Source organism: Aythya ferina, assembly GCF_964211825.1.
Source record: "Aythya ferina genome assembly, chromosome: 15".
In the NCBI taxonomy this organism is placed as follows: domain Eukaryota; kingdom Metazoa; phylum Chordata; class Aves; order Anseriformes; family Anatidae; genus Aythya; species Aythya ferina.
Window position 1 is genome coordinate 12,068,092 of NC_140314.1, and position 16,379 is coordinate 12,084,470.

Below are 16,379 nucleotides of genomic sequence, written 5' to 3' on the forward strand. Positions count from 1 at the left end.
CCAGCTGGTTGCAACACTGCTGGCTGGAGCATTGGCTGAAGACAGCAGCAGAGATGCTGCACACTACAGCCTGACCGTCCCTGCTGGAAGGAGTTGGAAGCAGGGGAGTGACCATGGATGGTGACTTGTGAAAGCCAACCTTGGCTGCTTTTAGTGAATTGAGAAGTTTTTTGTGGTAAAAAAAAAAGCTCACAAGGCTTGCTCTGCACACAGGAGTTAGAGAAATGCGTGGGGTTTCTCTCAGATGGCTGATGGAGGAGAGCAAATGGCACCTCTTTAACTAGGCTGCAGAAACCAGCAGGCCTTGGTGGGGAAAGGGGGAATGAAACTTTAGGAAAACGAGCAGGAAGTCTTTCTGCTTTAGCAGCTGAATATTTTGTAGTGCCTCACGCAGGTGATGCTTACAGCCAGCCCTTGCCCAGAAACCCTATGGCAAATTTTGCAAGTGATGGTCCAGACTGCATCTATCCTTGAAAACACTTAATTTTTAAAATTCTCTATGACCCAAATGGCAGAACTTCAGACCAAACAGCAGCTGAACTGAGCGCTGACGGCTCTGACTGCCGGCGGGGTTCAGTCTCACCCTGACTGTCCCAGCTCCTGCAGTCATCCACGTGTCTGTGCTGCTCAGGATTGGGAGCCTTCGGCACTTCTCCCCCAGATCCTGGTGTGCCTTCCTGCTCCTTTGTCCTTCAGTGCAGAGTAAACACCGAGTCCTCGAAGAAAGCAAACGGCGGGAGCGATAACACCGAGGTGCAGCCTCCGAGCAGGTCTCCTTGCCTCTGCAGCAGCGTGTCCTCCTTCTCAGGATGACCTAGTTATCACAGCCTTCACCTGAAAGACAGATAACTACTGCCTGCCCCAGGAATGGTTCATCTGAGGGGTGCCCAAAAGGCATGGAGAAGCGCAGAGTGCTGCTCTCTGCCGATGGTAAGAGCGGGGTGCCCAGCAGTTGGCACCTCTGGAGCCAGGAGGGCTTTGGTGTTTGCAGAGCCCGGTGTGGGCAAGGCTCTGATTGCCTCGGGTGGTTTGTGCTGCTCCACCTGCCTGTGGCAAAACCTCCAGAGCAGCCGGGAGAAGTCGAATGGGAGAGTGAAACAGTCTGGGAGGTCACGCTGCTGCTTGCTGCCCGAGCTGGCTTCTGGCCAGCCTGGGCTTCTTGCATGAAATCCTGTTTGGAGAGGCCAGCTGGGTGACTTCTACCTCTGCCTGTCCCTTGCCAAAAGGGAAAGTCAGGGGCTGCAGCTCTCAGCGTGGGCAAAACCCTCCAGAGCAAGCATTTGTCCAGGGACGGAGCACGGCAGCTCCATCCGCACACTTCTGGCAATCCACCCGTGCTGCTAGCCTGGTGCTGTTCCCTTTGTGCTTTTGATGTTTTGAGTATGGTGATGGCGCTGCTTGTACAGAAGGGGAAAGGTGTTCCTGGGAGCAGCCTCAGCCCTCTTCAAAACCTCTGCTCTGAGGTAATTTGGAGGCAGCAGGGGATCTGTCAGGGGTTTGGTATTTCTGGGAAGCCTGCAACTTTTTGGCCCTGGAAAAAAGTGGTTTTATGTCAACTACTCTTCCGAAAGATGGATTGAATTAACGGTGCTAACCCAATGGAGCCCTAACATCCCTGTGCACGGAGCTAACACCTCTCAGTGAATTGAGGTGATCTGGGTCGCGGAGGGACGGGACAGAGAGTAGCCCTCCCACGGAGCAGCTTGGCTGCACCAGATTGACGTAGCCAAAGGCTGGAAATGTTTTTTTGGGTGTTCGGCATCTGGAACTGCTGGTGAGATTTGGTCTGTGTTGAGCAGCAAAGAAGCAAAGTCTGGGGATCTGCTGAAACACTGGGTTCACGTGTCCTGGTCTCATCGGGAGTGAGTAGGTTAGGAAGGGGTTTGCAGCAAGGTGAAGCACCCAGGACAGAAATGCATGGGAAAGGCAGCGTGGCTGCATCCTAACATCGTGGGAATGGGTCAAGTGGAGTTCTTAAAATCAAGCTCTTACCGTGGGGCTGCTGTTAGCTGGGCAGAAGGGAGCCAGGGCCAGCTGCAAGGTGAAGCCTGCGCTGCCAGGGACTGCCGGTAAATGGATTAAGGAAGTGATAATGGGTGCTTGATCTTGCTTAAGTTGACAAAGTGGCTTTGATTTGATTGTGGGCTATTTTAAGCCAATTGCCTAACAGAATACTAAAAGTATTCTGCTAACAGAATACTTTTTTTTCTTTCTAAAATAGTCTTTGCTCTCTAGAGGCGGATTTAACAGGAGAAAAGGGGGTGGGGAGGCACGAAGAGGCTGAAGCTCAGCATTCCTCTGCTAGGTAATCGAAAAAGCAGCATCCCACAGAGCATCCCTCGGTGGGGCCCATGCTGGTGTCCTGGCTTGCTGGTGCTTAGGAGAGGAGAGGAGATGCTCCTGCTGCGGTGCTCCCTGGGGTGGGAGCTGGCAGCGGCTCTGTGCCTGCAAGTGGCCTTGCTTGCCCAGCTCTCCCCAGCCTGGCTCTGTGCAGAAGGCTGCCAGTCATCGTTTTGTGTTTGTTTTCACTCTTAGAGGCAGAACTTTCAGTTTTCTTTCCCGGTTTGCATTGTTTCTGTGCATTTATTATTGACAGCGTGAGCTGCAAACCTTAGGGGAATGACTAAGAGCACTGCTGTGCTGTGCCGGGCTCTCCTCTAAGCCGATCCATCGGCAGGGAAGGGGAGTGCAGGTAGAGAGGCTGACCTCGGCGTGGGGATGGCACTGGGATAAAATTATCTCAGCTCCAGAGAGTCACAGAGCCCCAGTAACCCTGCAGCTGCTGTGTACTAATGCCTTTTTTTTTTTAGGGTTTGTACATACAGAGCTATAACTGAATGTTTCCAAAAAGTAAATTTGGGGGTGGAGGAATGTTGTGCTTTATTTAAACCTCTGAATCCTGGTGTGTCACTTCTCAAAGCGCCGGGAATTCCTTCAGCTTTCAAGCTGCTGCTTCTTCCGTGGCACCTTTGGTGTTGGAGGAGGCAGCGTGGCACCGAGTCAGAAATGGGAACGGGCTCAGGCTGAAAGCACCTTGACTCAAATTTGCTGCCTTTGGGGGAATTGTTGCTCCTTGGCTCTCGCTGCAGTGAGCAGGTTCAATTCCAGACAGTTTTGCCTTCTACCTGCTTAGTTTTTGAGTACTTCTGCGTGGTGACTGATGCTGACCTCCACGTGCTGCCTTCCGTGGAAGTCAGCTGTGCACAGAAGGGAGCACGATTCAAAGTGGAAATTTGCTTTAAGTCCTTTCTTTCCGTGTTGTCCCCAGGCATCTGAAGAGGCCTCGCTACGGGCGTTGGAGAGTTTAATGACAGAGTTTTTCCACAACTGCACAACGAATGAGCGGAAACGTGAGATAGGTGAGTGCAAGCTGCTTTTAGGGGCTGGTCCTGTGGGCTTTCTGCTGCCTGCAGACCTCAGCGGAGGACACTGGGTGGTTGTTAAACACAGCAGACAAAAGTGCTCTGCCTGGTACAGAACTGGCATCTCAGCCTCTCCTGCTGAGGTATGAACATGATAGTTTGGGTCTTGGAGTTGCTGTGGCAAGTCCTACAGATAATTAATACATCAGTAACCCTCTGTTCCTGTAAGCACGGAGGTGCAGCTCCTTTCTCCAAGTGGTGACTTGGCGAGGATGGGAGAAAGTTGTTAGTTTTTCTCTGCCTGCACATTGTTAGACTGCTCGTCTTGGGAAATGTCTATCTTCTGCCTAGAGATGGAGCGTGGATTTCAGATCTGTACTGCCCTAAGAAGGGAAAGCAGAAGAATGTCCTAATTAATGTGAAATGACAAGTGGGAATAAACAGTGAGGTTTCATTTTGGTTAGTGTTATTAAATATGTCCTTCTGAAAACCAGCAGAGATCTTACAGGTGCTCTAGATTAGCTTCTTGCAGCTGTATTTAATGGGCAGAAGTAGGCTGTTTGCTTTTCTTCTCAGGCTTCTGCCATTTCTGTAACTTCAGTGCCAAGTCTGTGATCAGCATGAAAGATTTCTTCCAGAAACCTGGAAGAATAAAGAATAAGCAACTGGCAAAGTGTCTTTTTTTTTTTTTTTTTTTTTTTTTTTTTTTCCCCTGTTGTGGTGATCACATGCAGTGCTAGAAAGACTGTCGTGCCTTTTCATTTAGCCCAAATTTAGGTGTATAGCAAATACCCTTGCTGTGCTCCCGGCAGCACAAGGGATGAGTCGAAAAGGAGGTCAGACCTGTGTGCGGCACTGATAACTGGGATTTGTGGAGTAGTTTTTCAGTCCCTTCATTTTTTCAGGAGCTTTTTGGATTTGTTGCATTTATTAAAGCTTGTTGCATTTATTAAAGCACAACTTCATCTTAATTTTTTTTTTTTTTTTTAGCTTTCCCTAAAATTTTTCTTGCTTAGAAGCTGAAATGGCAGAGCTGTGGGAAAGGTAAAAAAATCTTCAGCATCCCCCTGCTCTCCTGGTCAAGTTGCAGGGAAGGAACTCGCTGGTTATGACTTACACTTGGTTAGCCTGGAGACCACAGCCCTTGCAGCTTTTCCTTGTGCCACGTTGGGTGTGTAGTTGCTTGACTTGAGATTACCACCATATCCTGCATCTGAGTGTTCAGAGAGGTTTTTTTATGCTGACTTGCAAAAAAATCAATGTCTCTCAGAGCAATTGCATTGAAACGAGCGTTTCCCAATGCTGTATGTGTTCTGAAATGCTTGCAGTCTTTCACAGGGACCTGGTATTCCAACATTGGGCTCTTACACTTGGAATAGTTGTGCTTGCAAATGATTTTTTGTGTAGCTTGTCTTAATACTCAGCTATGAGTCTGGTGTAGCACTTATCATTTCAGAGTACACAATTTTTGCCATACCTATTTTGTTTTCATGAAAGCCTGTTGTTAGTTTGGTTTTAATGCTTTTGAGGATGATTTTTCCCCCCCTCCCCTGGTTGTTTGAGTTGCTCTGAATATGGGGTATCTTCTAAGCTCGGTGTGCTATACATAGGTTGTTACGAATCTGTTTACAGATTGGGCTTTAATGTATTTTTAATACTTTTTTTTTTTTCAGAGGAGCTTTTAAATAATTTTGCCCAGCAGATAGGAGCCTGGAGATTCTGCCTCTATTTCCTGTCAAGTACAAGAAATGACTACGTGATGATGTACAGTTTGACCGTGTTTGAGGTAAAATGGATATTGTTGCCTGCATGGTGCATTTTCCGTGTCTGATGCAGTTTTATATGGCAATCGATTTTATTTGAAAATGTTTGTCTGAAAAGGCAACCCTAATAAGTACAGTGATAAAGCTTGCTTTTATTGCTTTCTCCTAAAGAGGTTATTTAATGGCAGGCTTAGGGTAGGAGAATATGAATCTTTGTACACAAATTGAAGAATTAACTTCCTGGCATCTCTCAGTACAAATTGCCTGCAGTTTCAGAGGCTGCTTGAGTTTTCTGCACAAAGCTTTTAAGAGTGCTATTGCTTTTATACTCTTTTACGGTCAGAAATATATGTATGATTACCTCCTACTAGCTGCTGCAAACTGTAATGCTAAGAGGGAAAACAAAGTTTCTTTTATTTTTGACATTTATTTTTCTGATGTTCTTTTCTGAATTGCATCCCACAAGCTTATGTGCTAGTTGTAGAGGGAAGGTCACTCTTGCAAGACCGCATCCCACTTGTTACCTGCTTATAAAGGGAACAAAGTTAATGGCTAAAAGCCTGAATATTGATCTGTATAGCTACTGAAGAAACTAAATTATTCTGTGAAAGCTTTGTTTTATCAGCTGATATCTCAGCGAGCCATGCAGTGTCTTTCCCTGCTGATGTCCTGGGGCTTGGTCAATGTCATGCCTCAATTTGGTCTTTTTTTTTTTTTTTTTTTTTTTGCCTCTGCACTCTGTTCTGGGCTGGATCAGCAGTCCAAGCTTTGCTCTGAACTCAAGGAGTGTTTATACCCTTTGCACTGGGCCACTTTATGGATAGAGCAAACAACTCTGTTCTTCATAGTTGTTTTGACAAATGATGTCTCCGTGTTGTTGACTTCTTGACTCACAAAGCTCTATTTATTTATCTGGGGCTGCAAAGGGAGGGAGCCTGAAGTGGGGCTGCAAACTTAATCTGCCATGTCCTAAGACCATTGGGCGATCCTTCCTCTCCTAAAGGGGTGTTCGTGACAGAAACGATATGGGAGTTGTTCCCTGCTCTGGGGCTGGATGTCAAACCGCAGCAGCCTGCAATAATTAAACCGATTTTCATGAAGAGGAAAACATTTGATTACTGAGCCTCTGGTGCTCTAGGGCAGAGGCAGGGGGGGTAAAGTAGTACTGAAAATAATTGTGCCCAGAACTAAGCAGAACAAAGGAATCACTGTGCGTGTGTAAACTGAGGGAAGTGAGTTCACAGCTCAGCTGAGAGATTAGGATCTCTCCACTGAGAAGCTGGAATTTCCAAAGTTAACTGCTGTGGCACTGCATTCGGCTAGTCCTGGGTCAGTCTGCGCCTGAGCCTTCGTCATAGCCTTTGGGTCTGTGCTGATTGTCAGTAAAACCATGTTTACGAACACAAGGTTCATCCCCCAAACTTCTGGAGGACGCTGTATTTTCAAGAATGTCTAGAAAGTCCACAGCAGATCTGGAATAAAAACTTCCTGGCCCCCTTCTAGGTGAATAATTTCTGCTTGGTTTTGGAAAAGACAATGCCTTCCCCAGGACGTTTCCCAGGTGGAGAAAGCGGCCGTGTTCAGGCCAGCTGAGTGGACAAATTCCGTGGGCAGTAAGGGATGGATATTAATGCTGAAGCATCTTCCAGTTTTATGGGCACTTCAGAAATTCTCGTTGTGGACTAGCAGTGAGGAACTCACATTTGCTTGGGTCACTGCTGGCTTTTAAGTAGTATTTCCACATCTCCTATAGGGGAGGAGAAAGTAACCTCTGAGATGCTTGGTGTATGTGCCATATAGAAGGTATATAGATATATACACACATAAACCTGCCCCTCTACACTCTGAAGTGGTACCTCTGTACAGTTTTGTGAACTAAATCTGCTTTGACCACAAGCCCAGCCTTCTATTTCCCACAGCAAAGCACCGCACAGTATTTCCTGGCGCTGGATTTTCCAAGCTATATGGCTGCAGATGGCTGCAGGCAGCGCCCCTGGAGCAGGCCTCCTACATAAGTTATCCTTCGAGGCTCAGCTGCTAATGCTCCAGAGTCCCTAAATGGGATTGTAGCGTGGCAGGAAAGCAATTTGCAACTCTGCCTTCTTAGGGATTTTGCCCGGTTTTTAAGTGGCCTAAAAGCTTTCTGGTAAAGTGATGCCCCGTCTCTGCAAAGTCCTCTCGAGAGGTGACCTTCCTCAGACCTGCGTGGCACCAGAGACATCTAAAGCCAAACCTGCTTCCTTTTTTTTTATTCTACCTCATATAAGGCTGTGCTTTGCCCTTTGAAAGGGCACTGAGACTTTTGTGAACATCTCATGTTGGATGGGTGAATCTGATAGTGCTGTGGTGGGTCTGGGCTCTTATTTCCTTGTTGGAGCTTTCTCCTGTACACTGTGTGGCTTAGAGGGGTGAGCTCAGTGAGTTTTGCTCCTCAGCCTGAGATATCAAGGGCTTCATTTGCCCAAGTCCCCCATCAGGTAGCAAAACTTATTCCAAGTTAGTGGAACGGGGTCCGTGGCCTCGGTGAAGCTGCTGTAGTTGTGCCTAGACACTCTCGTGTGTTCACACACACTCGTGGTTGTGTTGCTGGAGATGCCAGGGTTAGGGCTGAGGGCAGTCCCAGCGTCTGAAATTTCAGCTTTTTTTTCCCAGAGAGCGAAGCTGCATGTCAGAGCTGGAACAAAAGAACCATCTTCTGCTTAATCTGCTAATATCTGCTGGCTTGCTGATCTGCAGGTCTGCCCGTTTATGGCCCGTGCTTGGTCAGTGAGGGACACGGATGGCTCTGAAGGCTGTAGCCTTTTAAGGTTCTCCTACTCAGACACCTAACTGCTTAATTTTGGTGAAGCACGCGAGATCAGCATGTTTCAGGTGGGCTCACTGTGGAGGTCTGTTTCTTTTCCAGAACCTGATCAATAAGATGTGGCTTGGGGTCCCATCTCAAGACAAAATGGAGATCCGCAGCTGCCTGCCCAAACTCCTGCTAGCTCACCACAAAACTCTGCCTTACTTCATCAGGAACAAGCTCTGCAAAGTCATCGTGGATATCGGCCGACAGGACTGGCCCATGTTCTACCATGACTTCTTCACTAACATCTTGCAGGTAAGAAGCTTCTAAAGGTAAAACTTTTCACAGAGGGCTGTAATTTGTTTCCTTGAATAGTGACTTCCCTTGAAGATTAAATACTTGCATGAAAAGCAAAGTTCCTTCTCTGATTCCTTTCCCTTTAATTTTCAAGTGGCCCATGGCTTCCTAAGTATTATACATCTTTCTAGTGTTATGTTGAAAGTGGAGTTTCTGAATGGAGCTGTTAGAGATTTTTTTCACTTAATTCTATTAACCAAATTACCCTGAAAAGCTTCGGCACCTCATCATGTGAAGGCACTAACTGAATGCTGCTGGGGTGTTTGAGAGGAGAGGTGTGTTTGAGGGCCCTGGCTGAGACAGTGCTGCTAGTTTGAACAATATTTGTTTGACATGCAGCCTCTTCACAGTGAAATTTGGATCAGATGAACAGCTCCCTGCTGCTGGAGCCCAGCCAGGCGGGTGCTACCCTCCTCTTTGGGTTTGAGTGCTTGGTTTCCAGTTCTCCCCAAATCCTTCATAAGTGGCGTAGAGGCTGAGCCTAAACTGAGGTGCTGCTCCACGTTTTTCTGCTGATATAATTACATGATTTGAATGCGGCTATGCCCACAAACAAACTACAAGGCAATTATTGAAATAAATCAAGGTCCCAAAGTGTCAGGAGTTTTTGTTAAGACAAATGGATCTAGTATTAATTGCAAAATTTGGGGGAAAAAAATGCAGACTTGGCAAACCGAGCTTGTTACTTACTGGAGTAATCTCTTTTCAAATAGCTCTGTAATCATGTAGTGCAGTACACTGCAATTTTTTCCTGAATTGTCAGTCTGACAATAAGTAATTTAAGACAACTGTCTACATTTACAGCTTTGGCCTTGGTTTTATCTGGATCTGCAATTGAAATGCTCTCTGAGCTTCTACTTGCTCTTCTAGCCATTTGGAGGCTATCTTAGGTGCTTGCAAGCCCACTTCTGGTATCAATTTTTCTTTAAGCCTCTCCTTGTAGACTCAGCTTCTGAGGGAAGCGTTGCTATAAATTAATTTCTGTATCAGAGGCCTTCCAAAAACGTTGAGAGGAATGGGAAGAAAAGCACTAATACTCAACTGCAGGATCCCAAAATAGTGAAGAGCAAAAGCAAAACACTCTGCTCCTGTGCTAGATAGACTTGAGAGTTGCACAAGTCCTTTCTTCTTCCGAGATCATTTGAAGCAATTATTAGATTCTGTAGCAGTAAATTGGTATCGCAGTCCTCTAAGTAGTTTCTAAAAGTTTTATTGAGCCATTAGGGAAATGGAGAAGAAAAGTAACTTGGTCTATTGTGCTGTCATTATGCAGAAACAGTAATTCTAATGCTGCTGCTTTAGAGGTACAAAATCTAACATTACTGAAGTGCCAGGGCATGGTTTTGCCAGACTTCCTGGCTTTGTCAGAAAATATTATGAGAGGAGATGTTAAGTCATCTTTTAATTCACTAACAAGCTGTATGTTTAACTTCCTTTAGCTGTCTGCTCCTGTGCCATCGTGCTTCCTTTCTGAAGGCCAGAGTGATGTACATCTAGACTAAGAGCTTATAGATGGCTTTTTTTGTCCCAGCATATTTCACCAAACTGTGTAGCCTGGGCAATGTTAAGTCAGTTTGTCTCTGGTCTGGTGGGCCAGTGAGCTGAAGTCAGCCTGCGTTGTTTAATTTATGACTTCAGGAATTACTTGCAATAATTGTGATTGGCTTTAGATTTTTTTTTTTCTTCTAGAGGGAGTAGTGCATAAATCACTTGGATGTTTCAGGTCAAGAGAACAGCAGTGTCTTCCAGCTGAAAATAAAACTTTTTCCCACTTGAGTGTGTCGGTAATGTCCCAGTGCCTAATGAAGGCGAAAATCACTGCTTTCTCTGGTCCTATTCCTGTGCATCCTGTACATGGTGGAAATCATTCTTTTTAGGGTAAATGTGATTTCCAGAATGAGATGTGATGCAAATGCAAGGAGAGGTTACATCCCTTACCTGCGTTCTGTTGCCATCCAGTACTGGCTGCATTTGTCTGTCTGCAATTGGAAAGAACTTTTTTTGGGGGGAGGGGGATAGGGGGGAACTGTTTGGCTGATGGTGCAGGCTCCCAGTCTGAGCGTGTCTTCAGCAGCAGCCCTGTTACGTGGTGAACTCCTGGGTGCTGAGGCAATTCTGAGAAGTGATGATGTCAGCAGAAGGCAGTAAACAAGGGGAACAAACTGTTACTGGTAAACATGCTGGAACAGAGAATGTGTGCAATGGCATTATGAAAGCTCTCTCGAAACCCCAAGGATTCCCATGGTGCTTGAACTGTTGCAACATAGATTAATGTCTCAGGAAATCCAATACTTGCAGTTCTCTTCCCTCAACATGCACTGCTACAAACCAGGGGAACTGATACTCGCTTGTAAACAGCCAATACAATTACTGATCTCCTTTCTGTGATCTGACAGTTCTGCAGAATGTTATCACGTGTTGCTTTCATGCCTTTTCCTCTCAGTTAATTCAGTCTCCTGTGACCACTCCTCTGGGGCTGATAATGTTGAAAACAACTTCGGAAGAACTGGCATGTCCGCGAGAGGATCTTAGCGTAGCCCGGAAGGAAGAGTTACGCAAGCTGCTCCTGGACCAGGTGCAAACAGTGCTTGGGCTCCTCACAGGTACGAGTTGGCGGCCTTGCAGCCCTGAAGCAATTGTCTTCCTTCACTGTCCCTATGATAGCAAGCCTGCATGTTCACAGTGCAGGGAGGCAACGTGTGGGTGACGTAGAACCACTCCTGCTGTTAAAAAGCTCAACTCTACTGTTGGGTGACTGGGTCAGAAGACTATGAAAGAAGCTTGTGTAGCAAAGTAGATATATAGCTGCACACATCCTCCTCTTTATAAAGGGATTGAGATTGTCTTTTCTTAGTGACCCTGAAAAACTTACTGAGTTCTTGTACAGAATGTTCCTTGTTGGAGCACTCAAGATGTGTTTTAGCGGAGCACTCTGTCTCCAGTATGTTTGTTAGATCAATCTGTCTTTTAGCAGTCTGTTCTGAAAAATATCTCTTTGGCCAGGTATTTTGGAGAGCATATGGGACAAACACAGCGTTACTGCTGCCACTCCACCACCATCCCCAACTTCAGGAGAAAGTGGTAAGGACAGCTGAAGCTGAGTACTTGTCTTTAAGCTACATAATATTATTTCCATGCGCTTTAACTTGCAATATCGAGTAGATTCCTTCCCTTATGGTTTAACCTTTTCCTAAACTTGTTCATAGTCCAACAATTTCTGGTCAGAAAGGCAAGCTTCACCTGAAGAAGCAATTTCTATTGCAGGGGATGCCCCACTTGCAAATGGTGCCTCATTCAGGACAGCCCTGTTCTCAGATGGCAAAAGCTTTCTGAAGGGTCAGTTCAAAATGCTGATAGATCAGTGAGTTGGCATTGTGTGGTGGTTTCACATGGGTAGGCAGCTAAACTTCACTACACTACTCTTTCATTCCCCCTCTTCAAAGGAAGAAGGGGAGAAAACACAATGGAAAAGTGTTCAAGGGTTGAGATAAGGACAGGGAGATGGCTCACCAGTTACCATCCTGAGCAAAAGAGACTCAGTGTAGGGAGATTAATATTTTGTATTGCTTATTGCTAACAGACTAGAGCAGTGAGAAACTAAAACTGTGGGACTCCACTCACAGCAGCCACCCTTGTAACTCCCTGGTACCACAGCCTTGCCCCACAAACCCAATGCACATTTATCTGTGATTTTCAGCTCTAAGTATATCAAAAGGCAGAGTGGAGCAAAACTGCATCTCTAAATTAAAACAGAAATGCCTAGGGCTTTGGGCATATATGTGTTGGGAAACCTTCCTGCTCAGACTTTTGCATGGCTGTTTATCTATACTAATTTAAATTCGTATTAATTACCTTTGAAAAAGAGTGTGTTTCTGTATCTCTGCACTCAGAGCACGTTTCATTTACCCTGTTACCACTGTACCAGGGATACCTGTAAGTGCAGAGGGTCTCCCCAGGTGAGAAGGCAGTTTGGATGAGTACCAGTTTCTGTGGTGCCTCTGTTGCATTCAGCTCACCCACGAATTGTGCAGCAGCATGTGGTGTTTTTAGTCCTTCTCAGAAATACAAAGTAGGAAAAAATATCAAGATGCAGTTAAATCATTTTTCTTTAAAAGCTCTGATCTTGGCTTTGTCTGCTTTTAACAAAGAAAAATTAAAGGCTTATGGTCTGGAAACCTGTAGTGTCTGGTTGTGCATAGGGAGAAGATGAAACACTTGGGGATCCACTACTTTTTTTCTCCAGGGTCACACTGATACCAAATCATGTGTGTTCTGTTACATGGTGTTATGGTACCTTGTTTTGTCTTTAAATCTGTCTGCAGGACCTTAAGCAGTGAACTGAAAGTTGTTGCTTGCTTTCTAGTGCCAGATTGTACTGGTTAGCTTCAGACAGCTGTCCCTGTTAAGTGTTGGTTAATGTTAGCGTTTGGTTTGTTAATGTTTTGTTAGTGTTAAAATTTTCACCAGAATTTCAAGTGCTTCTTTTCCTTAGAGCTTTAAGACATTTTGATATTTACATTAAAAATACAAAGTCTTAAATGGAAAGCAATATCACCTTGTTTTTAGGGGGGAAATCCTGCTGTAGTTAACGAAAGATAGGAAAAAAAATAATATTAACAAGAAAAAAACAAACCTGGCATATCACTTGGCAAGAGTGAGCCCGCTGCTTGGAGTGGGAGCTGCCAGCAAGTGCCCCAGTGCCGTGGTGCTGTGGCATTGAGTAAGATCAGTGTCTTCCAAGGTAAAAAGCTGACTCATGTTAGCATAACACAGTTGGCAGCAAGTGACTCAGTGGCTGCTAATGATGCTCTATTTGTACCAAACAGCTTGAATCGCTCAGTGAGCCCTTGTGCGTTCCTGCAGAAGGCTGTTTGATACAGTCATGTTCAAGGCCGTGCCTGCAGAACTGGGTACTGCAGCAAAATCAAGGGAAGAAATTCAGCAGAAGCCTGCCTGAAATGTCCTCTTGGTTCCTCAGTGAGCTGCTGGATATTGCTGGTGCCAAGACAGTTTTTCATCTGGTTGTGCTCTTATCTCATGGGGATTTAGATTATAATTCTCGACATGGGAATTACGATGCGTTTATTTCTGGGTCTTCCCTCTTTTATGAGAATGAACAAACTCATGCGGTGTATTTTCAAGATTTTTAACTGCTGGGGTTGCTAGCAAGGAGAATGCAGGGTTTTAAAGCCAGACACACAACCAGTAGCAGTGAGTGGCAGCTGTGGCATTGCATGTTTACCGATCTGTTTGCAGGTAGAAATAAAATACAGGGTTCAGAGGTGACCTGCAGGGCAAATGTGGGTTTGGTGGCACCTTGCCATGAAATTCTGCACTGTATGAATTAATTGCTTTTCTCCTGTAAGAATTTGTGAAATCAACGCTGACCAAATCACCAAATCTTCTTACGTGCATGCTGCTTACATATGAGTCACATTTATGCAAAGTATTCTGTTTACAGATGATGATTAAAGTTTTTTGTTGTTTCCTCCATAGCTTAGATAAGGCCACCTTCCTTTTCTTATGGTCAGGAGAGATTAAAGGTATTCCAAAAAAGTAAAATAAGCATCAGAAGTCCATATAAATGTTTGATATCTTCTGTCAGAGCCAGAATCTCTTCAGGAACTTAAAAAATATGCTTCCCTGCACAACAAAGGAAGCGAAGTGAAATGGTTACTCACAAGTCTTGCATAGTTCTTAAATAGCACTTAAACCATACTAAACTCATTTCGTATACCATTGAAGCAAAGGAACTGTGTTCTGTGTTGGGAAACGTTTGGGCTATTGGATCATTAGAGAATTTATTCAGCAATAATCTCCCATCCTCCAAATGTTGTCTGAGTAATTTATCTCTTTACTTGATGAATCCCTTCCTTAGGCGTTTTCACTCATGTATGGTAAACAAATGAGTAGCACAAATGTTTGCTTCTGCAAAGCTAGCACCATCCCAACCCCTCTCCCTTGAGGTTTTTCTCCTGGTGCATGAATGCAGTTGGAAATGTTTATCTCCTGTTCACACAGGTACAAAATAGACCTTAAATTCCGCTTCTGAGCTTCAGTGAAATAACTGGGTGCAAAATACTCAGACCAATTGCTTTGAATTAAAGGGTCCTAATTTGCACTTTGTGGCTGGTGTATTGACAGCTCAGGATCTTTGGTTCTCGTGGAGGAAGGCCTTTTGGAAGAAGCATGTCTGCTTCTGTAAACATGCTAAAAGCAGCCCTTGTGCTGCAGCACACGTCTCGTTGCGAGTGCTGCGACGGCAGCTGTTGTAATACCAAGGCTAAGCGCAGGGTTATCTAATTTATCTAATTCATCTGAAGGAGCATGATGCCTCAAATTTCTGGAGAGGAGGAGGAAAAAATGCTAAAGTATGGCAGGGAGTTATGAATTTAGTGGTGTAGGACATCTATCTTGATGAGAAATGGCGACATTTTCATCATGCCTGTTCATCATGCATGCTTCTGAGTCCTTTGGAAATAGCTCCGTAAATCATCCCCGCTGTGTTCGTCCTGCAGGGGCGTTGGGTCACTTCGCTTTCAAAAAAGTTACCTGGATTTTTGGGGGAGAACTCTAAATTCAGTCATGGAGCGAGTGCCTGTGGTTTTCTAAAGGTGAAGAGATTGTTTGCACGCAGGGAAGAGAAGGGCATCGAGTAACCTGGGGAAAAGAAATAGGCTTCCAGCATGTGGTCTGGAAGTCTGTGAGTTAGTGGGTGAGTTAGGGCAGTCTGGCTGGCATTATCTGCTTGGATTTTCATAAAGCTTTCAGCGCAGCTTCTTGCTAAAAGCTTTTGCAAAAGCAAAGGCTCACTGGGCATAAGGGGAGTCCCTGCGACGATTAATTGGGCAGAAGGTAGGAGACGAGAGGTAAGTGGAAATGCTCAACCCTCGCAGTGAGGGGGGAGGTCACCTGTGGGGTCCTGCTTGGGGCTGTGCACACGAACGTACTTGAGAGACGTGCCAAAAAGGCTGGGTGAAGAGACGAGGAGGCTTGCTGGCAGCACAGAGTGGTCAGAAGGGTGGAAAGGAGGTACGGCTGGAGACTGGCAGGGGGATCCTGCATGACTCTGGGCTAGCAAAGTGAAACGCAATGCAGGGAGAGCAATGCTGAGCTCAGGCTGAGTTGTGGGCTCCAAGCTCACCTTCAGCATCCAGGGTTAACTTCTGAGTGTTGCACGAGATCATTTTACGAGAGCTTCAGACCAACAGCAGTCAAAAACTGCTGAGGTGCTGCGTGGATGTAAGCTCACCCACATTTTCAATAGCAGCTGCAGTCCTGGTCTTCTCTATCAAGGGGGTAGAACAGAAATGGAGGCTTTGTGGAGCAGCAATAAAGGCAATACTGAATTTCTTCCATGTAAGAAAGGTACAGTCTCAAATGGAGAGTGAGGAGCTGGGACAGAAGATACCAAGTGAAAGGAGATGAATGGAAAAATTATTTTTCCCTGTTTGGTATAAGAAGTCGAGTTGACAGGCTTCAAACAAAAGCCATCCTTACTCTATATAGAGTTAAGCTGTGAAACTGTTTTAAGAGGATGCTATGTATCTGAAGTGTTCATGGCTTCAGCTGGAGCCTGGCTAAATCCATGGGAGACAAATCCTCAGAGACTGTGCAGAATTCCTCAAACCCCACCTGGCTCAGGAAACCTTTGCACTGCAAGTGGCCAGAGGCTGACGGATCTCACATGTGCTTGCCATGGGTCTTTGGTCACTCCGGGAACAGGCAGGCCCTGTTCTCTGTAAGCAGGTTTCTGGTCTCACTCGGTACATCTGCTCTTCTATAATCCACAAGCTGTCACATGCAAGCAGCAGCAACTCTGCCAAGTTTCAGTATAATATGGATGTGCCAGAGAACTAATGCAAGCTTACAGCAGGGATGCTCAAGCTTTTGAAGGAAATGAATTTTGTAAGAAATCCCTAAAATACACCCCCTGGCATTACTATTATCTTTTCCAAAACGCTGCATGTGTGCTTCTCAGGAAAGCTAAAGGACAGTAAGGAGCTGCCACTTGAACTTATTTGTTCAGCACCTCCTCTGACCTGACATGTGAAATCTGTACAAAAACTGGAGAAAATTCCAGAATACCAAAATCACTAGTTCAGCTTG

General features: G+C 45.4%; 1 protein-coding gene across 3 annotated transcripts in view; it reads left to right on the plus strand.

Moving 5' to 3' along the window:
* The window catches only part of XPO6 (exportin 6), a 52,562-nt gene that overhangs the window by 10,032 nt on the left and 26,151 nt on the right, over positions 1-16,379 (plus strand). For all 3 annotated transcript variants that reach the window (XM_084536333.1, XM_084536334.1, XM_084536335.1), the window contains exons 2-6: positions 3,269-3,359; positions 5,036-5,148; positions 8,031-8,228; positions 10,714-10,873; positions 11,274-11,351. In XM_084536333.1, the coding sequence (XP_084392459.1) occupies positions 3,269-3,359; positions 5,036-5,148; positions 8,031-8,228; positions 10,714-10,873; positions 11,274-11,351 (640 nt within the window). The remainder of the gene's footprint in view (positions 1-3,268; positions 3,360-5,035; positions 5,149-8,030; positions 8,229-10,713; positions 10,874-11,273; positions 11,352-16,379) is intronic.